This window comes from Antechinus flavipes, chromosome 5 (genome assembly GCF_016432865.1).
Source record: "Antechinus flavipes isolate AdamAnt ecotype Samford, QLD, Australia chromosome 5, AdamAnt_v2, whole genome shotgun sequence".
In the NCBI taxonomy this organism is placed as follows: domain Eukaryota; kingdom Metazoa; phylum Chordata; class Mammalia; order Dasyuromorphia; family Dasyuridae; genus Antechinus; species Antechinus flavipes.
In genome coordinates, this window is record NC_067402.1 from 150878794 (window position 1) to 150898476 (window position 19683).

At 31.0% G+C, this 19683-nt stretch overlaps 1 protein-coding gene across 1 annotated transcript in view; it reads left to right on the forward strand.

The window, feature by feature from the left end:
• GNAI1 (G protein subunit alpha i1) overlaps positions 1–19683 on the forward strand; it is a 101583-nt gene that overhangs the window by 55042 nt on the left and 26858 nt on the right. Inside the window, exons 2-4 of the mRNA XM_051961912.1 lie at positions 6494–6536; positions 6625–6766; positions 17427–17584. Coding sequence (XP_051817872.1) covers positions 6494–6536; positions 6625–6766; positions 17427–17584 — 343 coding nt within the window. The remainder of the gene's footprint in view (positions 1–6493; positions 6537–6624; positions 6767–17426; positions 17585–19683) is intronic.

A 19683-nucleotide genomic window follows, 5' to 3' on the forward strand; every position in this document is an offset into this window, starting at 1 on the left:
ATGTGGACGCTGCTAGATCCTGGGTAATCCTTATTGTGGCTCCTCTATATTTGAATTGGGTTTTTCTAGCCGCTTGCATATATTTTTTTCCTTTGTCTGATAGTTCTGGCATTTGGCCACTATATTTCTTGGTGTTTTTATTTTAGGATCCCTTTTAGTAGGTGATCAGTGAATTCTTTCAATGTCTATTTTACCTTCTGTTTCTATGAATTCTGGGCAGTTCTCTTTGATAATTTCCTGGAAAATAGTGTCCAGGCTCTTTTTTTCATCATATTTTTTTGAAGAGCCCAATAATTTTCAGATTGTCTCTCCTGGATCTATTTTCCAGGTCTGTTGTTTTCCCAAGAAGGTATTTCACATTTTTTTCCCATTGTTTTATTTTTTTGCTTTTACTTGACTGATTCTTGTTGTCTCCTCAAGTCATTCAATTCCATTTCACCAATTTTATTTTTTAGAGAGCTATTTTCTGTTTCCAGTTCACTAATCCTATTTTTCAAGGATTTGATTTCTTTATCCACTCTGTCTTTAAGTGAGTGGGATGACTTCTCCTGATTCTCTTGCCAAGCTTCCTTTTCTTTTTCCCATTTTTCTTCTAGCTCTCTTGTGGGAGAGTCTTTTTAATTTCTTCTATGAATGTCTTATATGTTGAGGACCAGACCATATCCCACTTTGGGGATTCATCTGGAAACAGTCTGTTTTTAGTCTCCTCAGGGTTTAAAGTCTGCTCTCTATCCATATAGAAGCTATTAATAGTTAGAGTGCGCTTTAATTTTTTGCTCATTTTGTCAGAGAAGAATCAAAGACAAAGTAGCAAAGAAAAAAAGGAAAAAAAAAAAAAAAGAATCTGCTTTCTTTTTTGGGCTGGATGGTGTTACCGAGCTTCCTCTACAGACTGCTGGGGGGAGTGGGGGTGGTAACGCAGAAGCAAGGCACTAGCAGGACAGAAATGGCTGTGCTGCACCTATGCTCTGAGACTCTGAGAGCATGCTGAGACACAGTGAGGGAGGGGTGGCCAGGTCCTCAGAGACTTCAGCTGTTTGGGGTTCTATTCTTTACCCCTGGTGTTTTTAGCTTCTCTGTTGGGCTACTGGCTTGCTGCCAGTGCAAAGTATCCAATCCTGTAGCAAAACTCTCCCTGCAGAGATGGCTGAGATCACACCTCACCCCCACTCTGGTCTGCTAGGCTGTGTGCTGCCTGCTGTGCTCTCACTGCTGCTGCTTGCCCTCAGCATAGGCCTGATCTAAAACCGTCCCTGCCCTCAAGCAAAAACAGACCTTTCCTGGCGAATTTCAAGTATGTCTTCTCTTGGTAATTATTTGTGGGGTTTTTTTTTTTCAGTCAAGCATTAATTCAGAGGCTTGTCATGAAATGAATTCTGAGAGAAAACATGGAGCTTACGCAGCTGTGTGCTTCTTCTCCATTATCTTGACCCATGGTTCATCTTTAGCATTCTGAAATTATTGTTGATTATTATTATATTGATCCCAAATCTTAAGTTTTTGTTTTGGAAATCTCTTTGTGCCTCCTTGATTAGTTCTAAAGCCACTCACAGGCCCAGTGCAAACACAGACTGATACAGAAGGTTTGAAGTACTGTATTCCAGTCTTTTCTCCTTTCCATAGGTAGCCTAATGACTCTAAAAAGCAAGAGATTCTTCATATTCTTGCTATGCTTATTTGTAGAGACTCAGTTGGCTGAGCATACTGTTACCTCAGAATTCCAGAGCTCAAGCAATCTACCAGCTTCTCCTTTCCCAATAGCATTGATTACAGGCATGTAGTACCACACTCAGCTGTAAATCTTTCACAGTAGTTTTCTTTGCAGTCTTACTGAATAAATTGTTCTGGCCCTACTCATATTGCTCTTCATTAGTCCATGCAAATGATTTTGTTTTTTTTAGTTTCTCCATTTATTTCATCATTGCGATATCGTGCAATAATACTACATTACATTCATATGTCATAATTTGTTCAACCATTTCTGATCTGATAAGCACCCCTTTGGTTTCCTGTTTTTTTTTTTTTTAACTGTTTGGCACATAAGTGGTAGTAGTCACAGTAGGATTGCTAGAACAAAAACATGCATAACTTAGTGACTTTGGCATCATAGTTCAAATTTACTTTCTAGAATTGTGAGACTAATTCACTGTTCTAGCTACAATATATTAAAGTGTTTGAGTAATATTTATTTTAAGCCTCCATAATGGATGGGAGCGACTGGCCTTGAAATCCTAGAAGACTAGGATTCAAGTCCTGAGTCTCATACATCAGGGTTATGTGATCATGAGCAAATCCCTTACAGCTTCGTGCCCCTGGAAACTCTCTAAGACTATTTATTATAGACTTTGTAGCAGATCTGCTTGGGAGAGTTGAGAGTGGGGAATATGAAGTCGTCCTACTCTCCCTACAAAATCTATTCCATGAGGTTTAGGCTTTTTCTTAGTTCCAACCTTTAGTTGTAGCTGTAATGTGTACTACCGTTGTTCACATTTGTGTCCTAGGGGAAAAATTTTTAACATATTTGGTTTGTTTTGGCTAAAAGATGTGACATAATTAAGGACCAATCTTTTTCTAAGTAAACTTTTAAAATATGATTTAACTATTAACAATACCTTAGCGTCACTTTATAGTATCATTAATCACATACATTATGAATGTATGTTCTCATTTTTCTCTGTGGATTTGGGAAAATATAAGAAACTTTGTTTTTCAAAAGATCATCCCTTCGTATTATCTTAAAGGTCTTGATTTTTAAAAAAAGTTATCCCTAGGTATTCTCAGCAACTTAGATTCTTAAAGTTTGTCCAAAACACTGAGAAGTTAGATCACTTGCCAGAGTCATAAAACCAGTATGTATGAGAGGTGGACTTTAAACTTAACTTTTTCTGTTTCATAGGCTGAACCCTATCCAAGATATCACACTGAAAATTATAATTGAAGATTATGTGGACTTTTTTTTTTTTAGGAAGACAGCAAATAGAAATGATCTTAATTATTTGTAGGTAGCTGAATTTAAGAAGATGCCCTGAAAACAATGTAGAACACAAGCAGTATGTCTATCTGTTATTTCCTTAAAACTGAATAGGCACTGGGAAAGAAAGAACTTTGGGGTCTGAAAATTAAATTTATTTTATTGAGTTTGAAATGAATTATCTTCCCTTTTCCTCTGGTAAAGCTATAAGAAAAAAGTCTTTTAAAATAAAAGATTTACTTGAGTTTACTTTGAACCATTTATTTCCTTTCTTGATATAGCTAGACTAAAGAAGGTATGAATTAGTCCAATAGGAAATTTAACAAAAAGGAAAGCTATACAAAAAGTTTGCATTTTTTAATTATAATATTATGATATCTATTCCTTAGTGAATCATTAATGTCCATTATTTAAAAAAGTAATGGATAAGGGAAGCTGGGTCTATTAAAAGGTTCCATAATCAAATATTCATAATATGAATTTATTATTGAAAAGCTTCTTAAAATGTGATCTGTGTATGTGTGTGCATATACACATATATGTGTATATATATTCAAATTTATGTGTGTGTTTATGAATTAGTTAAACAAAAGAAAAAATGATTTTGCTACACAATGTACTTCTAAATAGAATAGTAGCTTAATTTTATTACATTTTATTCTACTTTGTGTGTTAATTTTGAACTCAGATTGGAGTTTCTTACCTGAAATAGGAAAATTGAGAGAGAAAAAGGTATTTCCATAAGTAGATTTCATTGATATTTGACTAAAGGGTAATTCTAGAACATTAAACTGCTCATAATCTCAGGAAGCAAGAAGGTCAGTCATGTGAATGTATCCTTGAAGTAAAAAATATCTTGGAAAAGCATTCACTTTATGATCTTAGAATATTTTTTCTATCTTTTCCCTATAGTGCCCAAAGTTGGAACTTTAACAATTTGGGTTTAACCTTTTATTGTCTGTTTTTTACTATGAAATGTACCCAGAAAATGAAGTTTTAGAATTTTGCTGATTACATTTGGAAGACTGCTATTTCAAGATCAAAACAAGACCAGTCAATAAGATTAATTAAAAGAAATATATTTTGAAAGAGATTCCAAATATTAATGCCTCTGTTCATCCATTCCATATAAAAATAAATATATTTCATGAAGTAACATAATAATTAAATTATAGGAAAACAAAACAAATTGTAATGCTGTTGGACCATGAAGTGCATGTAGACATTCAACCTATTTGACAGGTCAGTAAATTGGTCAATGCCACATTCATAAGTAAACAGGAAATTAAGCTTCAAAGAAAATTTCTTGAATAATTCTGTGAAAATACTTTTTGAACATAGATATTTAAAGTAATTCTTTACCTGCTCAGTGGTGTACATGGCTTTCAAAATTTAGAGGTTTGTGTGTTCTTTGTGTGTTCAGAAGGTGCATCTACTCTATAATAGTGGATATGGCAAGCTTTGAAGTGTTCGCAGATTTATGGGATTGTTTCCACAGTGGCTCACTAATATTTTGTGGTGAGCTTTTTCTTCTCAAAACGCAGCCAGGTGATAAAAGTTCAGATCTTTTATTATCTCCAATATAGCCCGGTTAGCTTAGAGGCCTATCTCTCTGCTTGGTTCCAAGAGCTCTCTCCGAATGTCGCCAAATCCAAAGGTCTGGTCCTTCAGCCTCTGCCTCTGCTTTCTTCAGCCTCCAGCCAGCTCCACTCTTCATGTCATTCCAGTGAAATCTCGACTTGTAGCTTCTTCACTCTGAAGAACTTCCTTGACTAGCCCATTGAAGCTCTATTTATGCCCCTTCAAGAGAGGGATTGTGGGTTTTCTCCCATAGTGCTCTCTGGCCCAAAGAGCTTCAAGGGAGGTGTGAACTCATTGAACTCCAATGAGTAAAGGTGTGAACACAAGCCTTGTATTAATTAGTTCTACTTAGTACCTTGTTTCAGATTCTGCCCAAAACATCTTCTTGTAAGATTAGATCAACTCTAATTAGTTAGCAGTTAGTAAGGATTCCAACAATATTTGATGTGCATTCTTATATATTTTAATGGTGTGACAGAGTGCTAGCCAGAAAATCTGTGAAATGTTTGGGAAACTCAAGAAGCATTATCGTTATGTGTGCCTCTTGATAAAAGCTGACCATGATGGATGATTATAGTTATTTACCCCATAAATGCTGAAAAATAGTTATCTTTACTAAGCTGTAAAGACTGAGATTGTGATTTTCACAGTACCAAATACAATATTGTTGATTAATAAGTAATGAGGTGTTTATTTTAGAATTGTGTGCATTGGGACAAACTCTAGAAAGCTGAGGCTGTAAATCTGATTATTGTGGATCCAGTTTTTGTTTGTTTTCTGCTTCATGGAGAGTAAACACTGAATGTAATTTCTTAAAACATTGAATGACAACTCATGTTTATTTTTTTTCCAGACATTAATATTAACTGTAAATTATTTGCAATTGTATGTCTGGAATACCATGGATAATTAAATCCCCAGTTAATCCCAAACCTATAGCACATAGCTAAAACTTCTCTCCCCTGCTTATTTTGTCAAATGTTTGACACCATTATCTTTTTCTGAGTTTACTTTTCACTTCACTTTTTAACAGAATGGCAAAAAGAAGACTTGTGTGTGCAAAGACAATATGAGCTACAAACTAAATAATTAAACCTTGAATTGTCAAGAGAGTTAATAATAAAGATCAAAGACCTGTTTTTGTGCCATACTTCCTTCTTTATACATTCCCTGAGTAGCATTTTGGTGTTCAGGTTCAACCTTTTACCTTCAGGATTTAAGGGATTGTAATTATGATTTTGATATTATAGAGTCATTCTAAAGTATTTTTTTTTGTTTTTAATTACTCTCAATCTTCATAGACTTTCTATAGAAATTTCTATCTGCATCCAGAAAAAGAACTAAGGAAACTGAATGTAACTTAATTTATGCCATGCTCACTTTTTTTTCTGATTTTTTTTTTTAATCTCTCCCATGGTTTTCCACTTTTGCTCTAATTTTTTTCCCAACATGATTCATAAAGCAATGTATGTTAAAAATAAATAAAAAGTAAACTATTCTAAATGTTGGTATATATAATTGCAAGATAATATTTTGTATGGAACAAATTAGAATCCTAAAATAGCAGAGAAATATTACCCTCCCTATTTCATTATCCACACATTTTAGATAGGCCTAATTAATAGGAAATTTTAATCTTCCTCTGTCTTTCTAATATTTTATGTATTTTTTCTCCTCCCTGAGGACTGTAACTGCCTCAGTTACAGATAATATACTAAAAATAACTGATTTAGAAATAGCATTTTGAGAAAAGATGTTAAGGATAGCTTAAAATTACGTCATTTTAAAAGGAAAGATTTTCTTCTTTCCTTTAAAATGGCCTGTTTTATGAGAGCTGTCTCAAAAATAAAAGCATTTTTTTAATTAAAAAAAGCCAACTTACGTTTTATAATAAAAGATGTTGTACAAAGACCCTTTGTAATTGTGTGTCTTCATTTTTAGGAGCTGGTGAATCAGGGAAAAGTACAATTGTAAAACAAATGAAGTAAGTGGAATTAAGAATCATTGTGAGATTTCTAGTCAGAATATTCCTTTTTGGTAAAAGAAATAAATTATTATTCTTTCTCTTTTAGAATTATCCATGAAGCTGGTTATTCAGAAGAAGAATGTAAACAATATAAAGCAGTTGTTTACAGCAATACCATTCAGTCGATTATTGCTATTATTAGGGCAATGGGAAGATTAAAGATAGACTTTGGAGACTCTGCTAGGGCGGTAAGTATCATTGGGCAATCATATTTGATAACACCTACTAGATTTAAAAATAATTTTTTATATGTTTTGTATTTCTTTGAAAACATAAGAATGTTGTCTTATCTATGGGAAATCTTACCTGATTCTCTCCAACTGCTGCCTTCTTTACTATGATTTTCATGCTGCTTATCTCCAGTTTTATGTGTCTTGTGACATTAACAATTGGAATTGTTAAACACATTTCTGTTTTTTATCTGCCAAGGATTTTTTTTTATTATTATTATCTTGACATGTTCATGTGTAGTGCGTGTTAGAGATAGGAATTTATAGGTCAAATAGTCTTTTAGAAGTATGTAAAGATATATATTAAATATAAAACTACCTTTTATATTTAATTATTTTGTATTTCTTCTGCATATGCTTAGGTAAAATAAAAATTAAATTAAAGTTACTTGTATATAACTGTTTTTTGATTCATTGTACTTGTGTCCCCAGCACCTAGTAAGCCTGATGCATTGATCATTTTATGTTGAAAGGGCAAATTGCATAGTGATAATATCTCATAGTAAATTTTAATAAAGCTATCTGATATTGATTTTAAGCAGGCAAGGTCCTAGTTAACAAGGTATTCCTTAACTCAGTCCTTACAAGATATCTTTTCTTTTGGATTTGATCTAGACCTATGATTTCATCTTTATAGAAAATTCCTACTGAGGAAAGTAATTTTGCCATTTGTAGATCAATAAGTATCCTTGAATTTATAGTCTTAGATCACATGGGCTACAGATTTTTAGGCCTCAATATCACATAACCAGCATTTATAATAGATGCTTAATAAATGCTTATTGACTGTCTCATCTACCTGGAGCCTTGGTCCTGCTGATCTAGAATTTAGCTCTCTATCCATTATGGACCGAGTTCTGGGAGCTTGTGTAAGGAAGAAATAGTATAGCACTAAGATATTTTGCAGTGAGCTTGACACATATAAAATGAAAATCTTCTTTCAAACAATTCTTTTACATATTTTCAACATGAGTGTAAATAGAACTGCAAAAAAAAATAATAATAATTTTAAAAGGAAAGGTTTTTGGGAAAATTGATGCAACACATATCATTTTTCTAGAGCAAAACCTTTCTGAGTTTCCTATGAAATTCATACATAGAGTGATGGATGTTATATTTTGTAAAAAAAAAAAAAAAATTCCTCCCCAAAATGAAGACTAGAGTCTAAAATTTAGTGCATATGTGCAGTTACATATTATAGTTACATATTATATTTTGTCAAGATTCATATGAAGTAAATTTATGTATGGATCAATTTATATGTTTGTATTTATCTGTGTATCTCTGAAGCTGAATTCCTAATTAATCCTTTGAACGTGTACCATGAGAAAATCAATCTCTATTTTGATTGAGTTTACTTTAAGAATCAGTTCTCTTCAGAGGTATACTTCCAGTGGTACTATAATGTGTAAAAGATAAGACAAGGGGATATTGATAATGAAATATTTCTTTAAAACCATGACATTAGAAACATGATAATCATTCTCTGCTATAATTTATCTTGCAAATGGCAAACTTGATAACTTTTTCAGTGATAATGATCTACCTGTGTAATGGCAGTACTTTAGTAAGATTCACTAAGATCTATGGTAGTAATTATGTTTCTATCTTTAACCTTTTCAGACGACCTTAAGTATTAAATAAAGTAGGAAAATTTAGGATTTGTTTGGGTGGAGCATACAGAATATGATGGGCACAGTAATAAAATGAAGGTAGTTAATGTAGGTCCTAGAAAGAACATAATAGATTTATTGATTTAAAATCAGAAGAAATTAGAGTCTATTTAGTCTATCCCCATCATGGCAGAAATGAGGAAACTGGGTCACAGAGATGTTAAGGGATTTCACCCAAAACCATATTCAAACTAATAAGCAGGATTAGAAACATATTAGCCTATGATTTTCATGCTGCTTATCTCCAGTTTTATGTGTCTTGTGACATTAACAATTGGAATTGTTAAACACATTTCTGTTTTTTATCTGCCAAGGATTTTTTTTTTATTATTATTATCTTGACATGTTCATGTGTAGTGTGTGTTAGAGACAGGAATTTACTTTATAGGTCAAATAGTCTTTTAGAAGTATGTAAAGAATAATTAATAGTGTTTTTATATTTTTTTTATATTTTCTATCATCAGAGCCAACCATTTTTTTTCCACTACAGCAATTTTAGTTTTTATTTACATGGACACTTACTCTAGTTTGGGATTTTTATGACCTCACATGTAGATTCTCATCTCTCTACTCTTTTCATTTTTTCTAGTTTTTTTTTTTTAATTATTGTAATATTCTCTATTCTTTTCTCAACTCTTCCTACCAGAATGTGAAATATTACTCTTCAGGCATCTTTTTTCTTCATGTTAATCTTAAAAAAGAACTTAACCCATCACCTATCATAATAAATTGAAATTTTTAACCTTTGTAAAACTTAGTTTAGTTGAATGTGTTTTAATAATAGCTATGTGATATATTATAAATATCACATTGCTATATTTACAATATAATATAATTTGTAATTTTATATAATATAAAATAATACAGCATTTACTATGCACCTGGCATTATTCTTAGTGTTTTATATGTATTATCTCATTTGTTCCTCATCTAAGAAATAAATGATATTTTTATCCCCATTTTATAGATGGGGAAACTAAAACAAGCATAGTTAAGTGATTTTGCTGAGAGTTACATAGCTAGTAAATATATGAGGCTAGATTTAAACTGGTTTTTCCCTACTCCAAGCCCAGTATTCTATCCACATGCCACATAGTTAACTCAACTTTTTGGTGTGATTTCCTTGGTGTAAAGAAACTCTCATATGAGATTCTACCAATGTAGATGGTCAATTGCGCTACAGTTTTCTTAGAGCAATAGTGTTTAACACTCAAGTAGAAAGAGGGCAGACTACTAAAAGATAAAATATTTCTGGTTTTGCATCACTTAGAAAACCACATTATCTATATTGTATAGAATTTTGATTTATTTTCTTAAATATTTCCTAATTTACTTCTGGTTGTCACAGTGTTTCAGGCAGAATAGCTAGCCTTCTGTTTGGCACCTCTGTCTTAGAGCATTGCCTTGAGCAACAAGAAGATGAATAGATTGCCTGTGGATATGCAATGTGGATTTAGAACCTGGTTTTCTAACTTTGAGGGCAGCTGTCCTGTCTCCTAAACCACACTGTTTTTACCAATTAGATTTGTCACTATTTTTGGAAAAACTGATTTAATTGAGCATATACTCTGTATATTTTTCATTTATTTCTATTTTTAAAAATAGTCTCTACATTTTTGCATACTTTTTTTGTAAATTTCCATTACATGGTAAACATACTGAATATAAGGTCCTGTTGACTTGTTTGGAAACTCTCCTCCAGTTCTCCCCATTTGTTTTCAATGCCAATGATTATTAAAATGTGTGTCTATACATATACACACACACACATATAATAACCAATTTAAATTTTATGTCTGAAAGTGCATATTCATTTGGATTCTAGTGTCTTACAGATGATGATATGGTTAGTGATCTGTTGCCTTTTGGATGATTTAACATTTTGGGGGAATTGGAAGTATAGTGAAAACTGTTTTGAGTTCCCCTTCTGTTTCTGAGATACTGCTTTAGATTTAAATGCTATATTATAGGCCACAAATTTTAGCACCAGCTATTGAGAAAATAATAATAAGCTATTATAAATGAAGGGCAATTCTTTCCCATACAATCTCACCTTACATCATAAATTTGAGCCTTTAAAATAAATTGGAGTGTTTTATATGAATAAGTTACAGTTTAGATTATATTAAGTGATTATTTTGGATGGAAACAAATAATTTCTTTTTACATCACTTTTGTTAACTATTACAGAAATATGAACTTTTAAGGAATTTTTTATTTTGGGTTTATTAATAATGTATTACTTGTGGTGGCTAATTGTATGCATTCTTCTTGATATTTCCTTTAAAAATTAAAGGAGACATATGCTTATGTATTGTGATTCCATCTGGAAGACTTGATTATTTTTCACAGTTTTTTCACATCTGGAAAAATGGTGAGCTTTATGTATTGCCCAGAAAAATGGCTCTATTTTCTTTCAACTAATATGTTTCAATATCCAACTCCATCAAAAACTCTTTTCTTTTCTCTGTGTTATCACAGTTTTTTTTTTGTTTGTTTGTTTGTTTTTTTGTTGTTGGGGGAGGTAAACAATCATATGTTTCCATTTTACTTAAAAAATACAGAATATAGACTAAAGTTAATACCTATGAGGATTTTGGATTTTAAATTGTTAGGTAAACTAAGAAATAAGCTTTTTGAAGGTGGCCAAAGCATTTATTCCTTTACTAAACATAATGTGTGTGAGGAATTAAAATAAATAATCAATTAAAAATTATCTCAACTGCGTAATTACAGTCTAATCCATAGTACTTCCAAGTACTAATCCAAGTATCCAGGAATAGGATGCTATAATCATGCCTTTTTTCGTTTTCCCAAGCAATAATTGTTTTAACGGAAGTTAATAAATGTCCAAGAATCTGATACTGACTTTTAAAAAGTCTGGAAGATTTTTTTTTCTCTATTGGCCATGTGGTGATGAATTGTTTTTGCCATAGTAGCTTTTGAAGATTATCTATTAAATACAGACAGTATAATTAATTTTAAATTAAGTATAAAATCTAATGTATTTGAAGTATTAAATTAGGAAAAATTACCTTAAATGTTGGAAGATACTTTTTAACATTGTTTGCATTTTAAACACCAACTGCATGAAATGCAGGTTGTTTTAAGAGATATGATGAAATATATTAAAAATATACTAAACATTCTGTGTTCTGGAAATGTTCATATAATTGCCATAAACTTTCACTATTAAGAGATAAAATGGGGGGCAATCTTAAAAGAATCTTAAAAGACAGTTAGAAGAAAAAGGAGAAAGGAAAGGAGAACTTTGCAAGAGGGCTTGGAAAAGAAATTATGTGAAGAAAACTCCTTACAAAATAGATTTAGTGAAATGGGAAAAACATATAACGTCTTACAAAATAGATTTGACAAATGGAAAAAGAAAACAACTTGAAAAACAGAATTTGTTAAATAGAAAAAAATCCATAGAATAAAACAACTCATTTAACAATTCAATTGGAGTTTAAAAAGGTAAGTGAAGAAAATAATTCACTAAAAATTAAAACTGAATAAAAGGAAATGAATAATTCAATGAGACATCAAGAATCAGTCAAGCAAAACCAAAAAAAAAAAAAAAAAGGAAAAATTGAAAAATGTAAAATGGCTCATTAAAAAAACAACTGACTTGGGAAATAGATGTAGGAGAGATAAGAAATGACAATTATCATAATATGATAATATGAAAAAGAAACTAGAGGTAGAAAGTGGATTGCACTGGAAACAGAAGAAAATGGAGGTAAAATGAAGGAAATTACATCTTATGAAGAGGCAAAGAAGACCTATTATAATTGAGGGAAAGAAGGAAGGGGAATGAACATTGTGTGAATCTTATCCTCCTTAGATTTGGTTCAAAGAATATTAGACATATTTGGTTTCAGAGAAAAACTTTTCTCACTTTCTAGGAAAGTGGGAGGGGAAAGGGAAAGGAAAATGGGAGGCTAATAGAAGGGAAAACAGAAGTAGTAGGAGAAAGATATAAGAAAAGGGTAGAGGCTTTAAAGGGATGGGTATTTTGAGGAAAGTGGTGGTCAGAAGCAAAATACTGGGGAGGAGGGAAAGGGGGGAAGGAAAGAGAAAAGCATAACTTGGTATAAATAAGATGGGAGTGGATACAGAATTAGTCATTTATAATTATGAATGTGAATGGAATAAACTCTCCCATGAAATGGAAGCAGATAGCAGATTGGATTAAAAGCTAAAATACTACAAAATGTTGTTTACGAGAAATACATTTAAACCAGAGTGATACATATAGAATAAAGGTAAAAGGCTAGAGCAGAATCTATTATGCTTCATCTGAAAGAAAAAAAAAAAAGCAAGGGTAGCTATTCTGATCTTAGATCAAGCAACAGCAAAAATAGATCTAATTAAAAGTGATAAGGGAACTATATCTTGCTAAGGGATACCATAGATAATGAAGTAATGTCAACAATAAACATTATGCACCAAGTGGTATAGCATCCAAATTTCTCGAAGAAAAGTTGAGAGCTGGAAGAATAGACAACAAAATTCTACTAATGAAGGATCTCAACCTTGTGCTCTCAGGACTAGATAAATTGAACTACAAAATAGAGAAGTTAAGGAGGTTAATAGAGTTTTTTAAAAAGTTAGGTATGATCTTTGGAGAAAACTGAATGAATCCAGAAAGGAAAATATTTTTTATTGGCGGTTCATGGAACCTGTACAAAAATTGACCATATATTAGGGCATAAAGAGCTTAAAATTAAACGCAGAAAGGCAGAAATAGTAAATGTGTGTTTTTTCAGTTCTTGATGCATAAAAATTATGTGCAATAAAAAGCCAGGGAAAAATAGACCAAAAAGTAATTGGAAATTAAATAATTGAATCCCAAAGAATAAATAGGTGAAACAACAAATCATGAATACCATCAACAACTTTTTCCAAGAGAATGACAATAATGAGAACATACCAAAATTTGTGGGATGCAGCCAAAGGGGTTATTATGGGAAATTAGAAAAAGAGAAAATCAATAAATAGGGCTTGCAACTAAAACAAGCTAGAAAAACATCAGATTAACACCCTCAATTAAATACAAAATTTGAAATTCTAAAAATAAAAGGGGAGATTGACAAAATTGAAAGTAACAAAATGATTGAATTAATAAGTAAAACTAAAAGTTTTATGGAAAAAAATATATATATGGATATATATATATAATTTATTTACAAAAGGAAAGAAGAAAATCAAATTGTTAATCTCAAAAATGAAATGGGAGAATTATCTACCAATGAAGAAGTTGGAGCAATTATTGAGTTATTTTGCCCAATTATATATCAATAAATTTGATAATCCATGTGAAATGGAAAAAATACCTTAAAATATAGATACCCCAGATTATTTACGCCAGAAGAGGAAATAAATTATTTAAACCTTTCCATTTTAGGGGAAAAAAAGAGATAGAACAAACTATTAATCAGTTCCCTATGGGAAAAAAAAAAAAACTCCAGGGCCAGTTGGATTTACATGTGAATGCTACAAAAAATTTAAAGAACAATTCCAATACTATATAGCTATTTGAAAAAAAAAAAAAACAAGGAAAGGAGGAGTCCTACAAAATTCATTTTATGACACAAATATGATGCTGATACCTAAACCAGGTAGGGTGAAAACAGAGAAAGACAAATTTCCCTAATGAATATTGGTGCAAAAAAAAATTAGCAAAGAGATTACAGAAAAATTATCCCCAGGATAATACACCATGACCAAGGGCTGGTTCAATATTAGGAAAACTATTAGCATAATAGACTATATCAATAACCAAATTACTAAAAATCATATGATTGTCTCATTAGATACAGAAAGAACATTTGGTAAAATCTAATACCCATTCTTATTAAAAACACCAGAGAGCATAGTAGTAAATAGAGTTTTCCTCAAAATGATGAGTAGTATTTATCTAAAACCATCAGCAAGCATCATATGTAATTAGGGACAAACTAGAACCATTCCCAGTATGATTGGGGGTGAAATAAGGTTGCTTACTATCATCATTACTATTCAATATTATATCAGAAATTATAGCTTTGGCAATGAGAGAAAAATAGATCAAAGATATTAGAGTAGATAATGAGAAAACCAAATTATTACTCTTTGAAAATATGATGGTATACTTTGAAAATCCTAGAAAGTCAACTAATAAACTATTAGAAATAATTAACATTTTTAGCAAAGTTGTAGGATACAAAATAAATCCATATAAATCGCCAGCAATTTATATATTATCAACAAAGTCCAACAGCAAGAGATACAAAGATAAATTCTATTTAAAATAACTGTTAATAATATACAATATTAGGGAGTCTATCTGCCAAGGCAAAAGCCAGAACTATATGAGCACAATTACAAAATACTTTCCAAACAAATGAAATATGATGTGATTGATAATTGCAAAAAATATCAAGTGCTCTTGGATAAGCCAAGCTAATATATTAAAAATGACAATTACTACCTAAATTAATCTACTTATTTAGTGCCATGCCAATCCAGCTCCCAAGAAATTATTTTACAGATTTATAAAAAATAACAAAGTTCATGTGGAAGAACAAAAGGGCAAGAATTTCAAGGGAATTAAAAAAAAAAAAAAAAAAAAACAATGAAGGTGGCTTAGCTGTGCCAGACCTACAATTATATTATAAGGCTGCAGTCATCAAAACCATTTTGTCTTGGCTAAAAAATAGGGTAGTCAATCAGTGGAATAAATGATTCAGAATAGTTTCAATGATCTTGTGATGATGAGAGCTATCTACACCCAGAGAGAGGACTGTGGGAACTGAGTGTGGATCATAACATAACATTTTTACTTCTAAAAATAAATAAAAGAGATGATTTAAAAATTGTCACCTTTTTTAATAGAAAAGATCCTCTATTATGTGATAAAATATACATATCATTTTTTTCTTGCTTCTTAATGAAACATCTAAAATCCATTTTGGTGTTAGCAAAAATCAAGTCAATCCAAAATTTTCCATCACAAAGTTTCTAATATATATTTAGAGAAAATGCTCCCTGTATATAGATGTTCTTTGTCCTAAAGCATAATGACATTTTAGAAGTAAAAGCAAAACATTTAGATGTGGAATCACAACTTTTGTATAAGACTGGACTTCTGAGACTATCAAGGCACTTAATGTGAAAGAAACTGACACCATAACACATCCAAAGCATAGTTACCCAAACTTTGCTTAGTACCTGGGGGGAAATATCTAGTCTCTTTGTAAAACAATCTATTCTACTTTTGGATCTCTTAATAGAAAATTTGTTTGTCCTGACATTAAAACTAAATTGTTCATTTCTTTGACTCTTCTGCACTTTTTCCCTATTATGCTTGTCAGAGCCAAACAGAACACTTCTAAATCTATTTTCACATGATAATTAAAAACTTAGAAGACAACCACACTATACAATCTACATTCTCTTTTCTGCTTATATCCATTACTCATATGATATTGTCTCAAGATCTTGATATATTTAATTAGAGATAGCATGATTTTGATCATGATTTTAACATTGTAATAAAATATTATTTATGTTAAAGCCAAGAAGGAAATTAATCCCTACTTAATAATGAAGCCTAATAATAAACAATTTTCTACTTTATACACACACATACATAGACACGCACCTCTTGCATATAAACTTTATAGTGAAGTGAAAAAGGAAAATTGAGAAAATTTAAAAGTTCAAACAAAAAAAAATGAATACATGTATAAAATTAATGAAAATATCTAGATACTCTGGTAAAATGGCTATTTTGACTTATGTTTTAAAATAATTATAATTATTTTCCATTCACCCTTCGTTTTCATTAATTCATAGTGAAAAGTATCTGGAGTTTTTATTTTTAATTGCAAATAAGGAACATAAATTAATCTCCAAATCTAAATTTGTTTATCTTTCAGGATGCTCAAGTAATCTAGTCCCACCTACTTGTTCAATACTGTATGCCACTAATCCCCTAAATGAAATTTCTGGTTCATTTAGTTAAATGAATTGTTATTGAAATGAAAGAATGAACTTCTTGACTTTGTTCATTTTAATCTCTGCAATACCCTTCAAACAAAACAGTGTTCTTCCATGTTTTTCCTGCTCCCACCTCTGCTTAGAATACTTATCTTTTACCTGAGTCCTTAAATAACTCAATGCTATCTGTTTTTCAAGTTCCAGCATACATCTTTATTTAATAGTATTACCCCCAAATATTGGCAGTTCCTGAAGGACTAGGGCCACAGAATATCTATTATTAGAGGTCTTCAAAATAACTATTATAATGCCCACATAAGTCAGATACTTTGATACAGAATGTCTTCATAAAAAGGTGCTGCAATACATGGGTTAGCTGTGCTAGTATGGATCAGTCTCAGATTTCTTTAAGCTCTAATTTCCTTATCAGTTTTTTTTTTTTTAATGTGATTCTAAACATTACCTCAAAAAGTTTTATTGGGAGGTTGGTAGAAAGCTCTTTGTCATTTGAAGGCATTATAGAAATTATATGTATATTGACTCATTTGCTACCTCAAGGACAGGAAACATATCTTGCTATGCAGTCTGTTCTACGGAAAAAATAACATCATATCATAGAAAGAACTCTTGATTAGAGTTCTAGTTCTCTCCTACTACCTAGGAGACATCTTGGACAAATTATTTTTCTCTGCACCTCATTTTCTCTTTCTGTAAAAGAAATGTGTAGAAACAGATCAATTCCAATTTTCTTTTCAGGTATGATGTCTTTCACCAATGACATTCTCTGATTCTGTAAATTTTTACTTCTAAATTTTTTCTTAATGTAAATACATAATAATGTGTAGGAAGAGCACATTTGCCACTCTTTTTTAAATTTTGTTTTATATTTTAGAACAGAACAAATTGGTTATTTTTGTTTTATAACAGCTTCTTTCTTCTCCCTACCTTTTACATTTGTTTAGGATGATGCCCGGCAACTTTTTGTTCTTGCTGGTGCTGCTGAAGAAGGTTTTATGACAGCAGAACTTGCAGGTGTTATCAAAAGATTGTGGAAAGATAGTGGTGTACAAGCCTGTTTCAACAGATCCCGGGAGTATCAACTTAATGATTCTGCAGCATAGTAAGTAATTTTAAATTCAGAATTAAAATATCATTAATAATTCTAAACAAGTCTCCTTGTAATTAAATTTTATGCTAATTAGATTCATCGCTACACAATTCAAAATAAATTTTTAAAAAAGACAAGAATGTCTTTAATGTTTTATTTTGTATGTTTCAGTATGTCTTTGTTAGTTATTTTTTTTCTGTTCAGAAATGCCTGAAAACATGAATGTATGTGCTTTTAATAAAAAATATATATGAGGGGAATGTTTTTAAGATACATTTCCAAGAAAAAACAAATACAGTCTTCAATGCCAGTAGTCACATATATATGTGCAAGTCTTACAAATCTTGCTGGAGCCAGAGAAATTAAGATATACTTGGATTATTACTGTACTATTGTATTAGATCAAGGGTTCTTAACCAAGGAGTTTGGAAATATTTTTCTGAGGTTCCTGCAATTTAAATAGGGGGGAGGGAGGAGTATGTCTTTTAAGTAACTCCTAACTGAAATTTAGCATTTCCTTAATTTATGAATTGAAAAACGAACATCTTGCTGAAAAGGAGTGCATAGATTTGATTAAATTATCAAAAATGTCCATATACAAAAAGAATGAAGAAACTCTTTTCTAGCCTAATATTGAGAAACCATGCTCTAACAAAGTGTACCTGAAGGAGATATTTCTTTCAAAAGTTCCAGGCTCTCATTTGGGAGATTAAGTGTGCTTAAGTTTCCTCACAAGGCAGTAAATAGCAGCTTACCTAAAAATGGTTTTGAGTATAACACATGTTGCAGTAGATCACTTTAGAGACAATAGAAGTAAAATCTTTAAATGGTCATTTAATGAACAGACTCTTCAACTTATGCCTATTAATTCAAGCAGTTATAAAACCCTACCTGCCTTTTAAATTTTGCCCCAGAGATTGTTGGTAGTTTAAATAATTCTAAAGAAAGTGTTTAGTATTATTTTAATTTGGTTTTGTTCACTAGTATTGCTAAGGGTGAAAAAACATTCTCTGTGTTTGCTAAACTTTCCAAAATGGTTTCATTTTCTTATTGGCATTCCTTGACATTTTTAGAGTTCAAATGACTCAATTAAATGAGAAATAGCTTGTGATAGATTATGTGACTCTTGGGGTATGTGAATGGTGAAGCCTTCCTTAACTGCTTCATTCCACACATTTTCATTTCAGAACATCTTTAGTAATTATCATCTATAGTATTCTTTGAGTACTTATAATATACTCAATGTTTGTGTCCTCTCGAGTTTCATTGTCAGCATCTTTATGGATAGGAATTTTGTCTTCCACAGCTTTTTATATCTGTAGTTAATACAGTATCTTTCTTATAATGAATGCTTTATAAATGTTAATCAGGCTTTTCTTTATATCATCATTGCATTATTTATAGTGAATAGTCAGTGATTCACTAAATCTCTGTCAATAATCTTCATTTTCCCCAACTCTCAACAAAGTAACTAAATATATTTCAGAGAAATAGAGTTTAAATGAAATTCTTTATGCATACTGACTTTATTTTTTACTTATTAGAACAATTGAAATTTGAAAAGATCCACTGTATAACCAGTAGTATTCACTGATACTTGAATTTTACAGGATAAATGGTTTTAGTGATTTGTATAACAGTCACTTTCTCATATCCCCTTACGGATCCTTTCCATAAATTTTAAGCACTTTTTTGGTGAAAGTCTTCATATTCACTCCTTTCTTCTTTTTTCATACCATGAAAAAGAAAAATAATACTTTATTATATAGAAATGTAATTGAAAAGTTGAGGCATAAACATAATTTTATAAATTCTAAAAGTGTTAGAGCAGCTCTTTAGTTGAATAAGTTTAAGGATATTTTTTTTTTGTACTTTATAAATTTGTGATTTTTTACAACTGTTTCTCATAGCAAGATGCACAAATCTACAAAGCAGATTTTTGTCTTTTTGAAATACAATATACAAGAGGATTCTTTTAAATATTTTAACAATATTATATTTTTCTAAAAGAGATTTAACATTGCATCCCTTTCTCTCATATATAGAAACATACTACATAATATAGTATGTTCCTCCCTATTAAGAGTTTTTTTTCCCTTTCCTGTAATTTC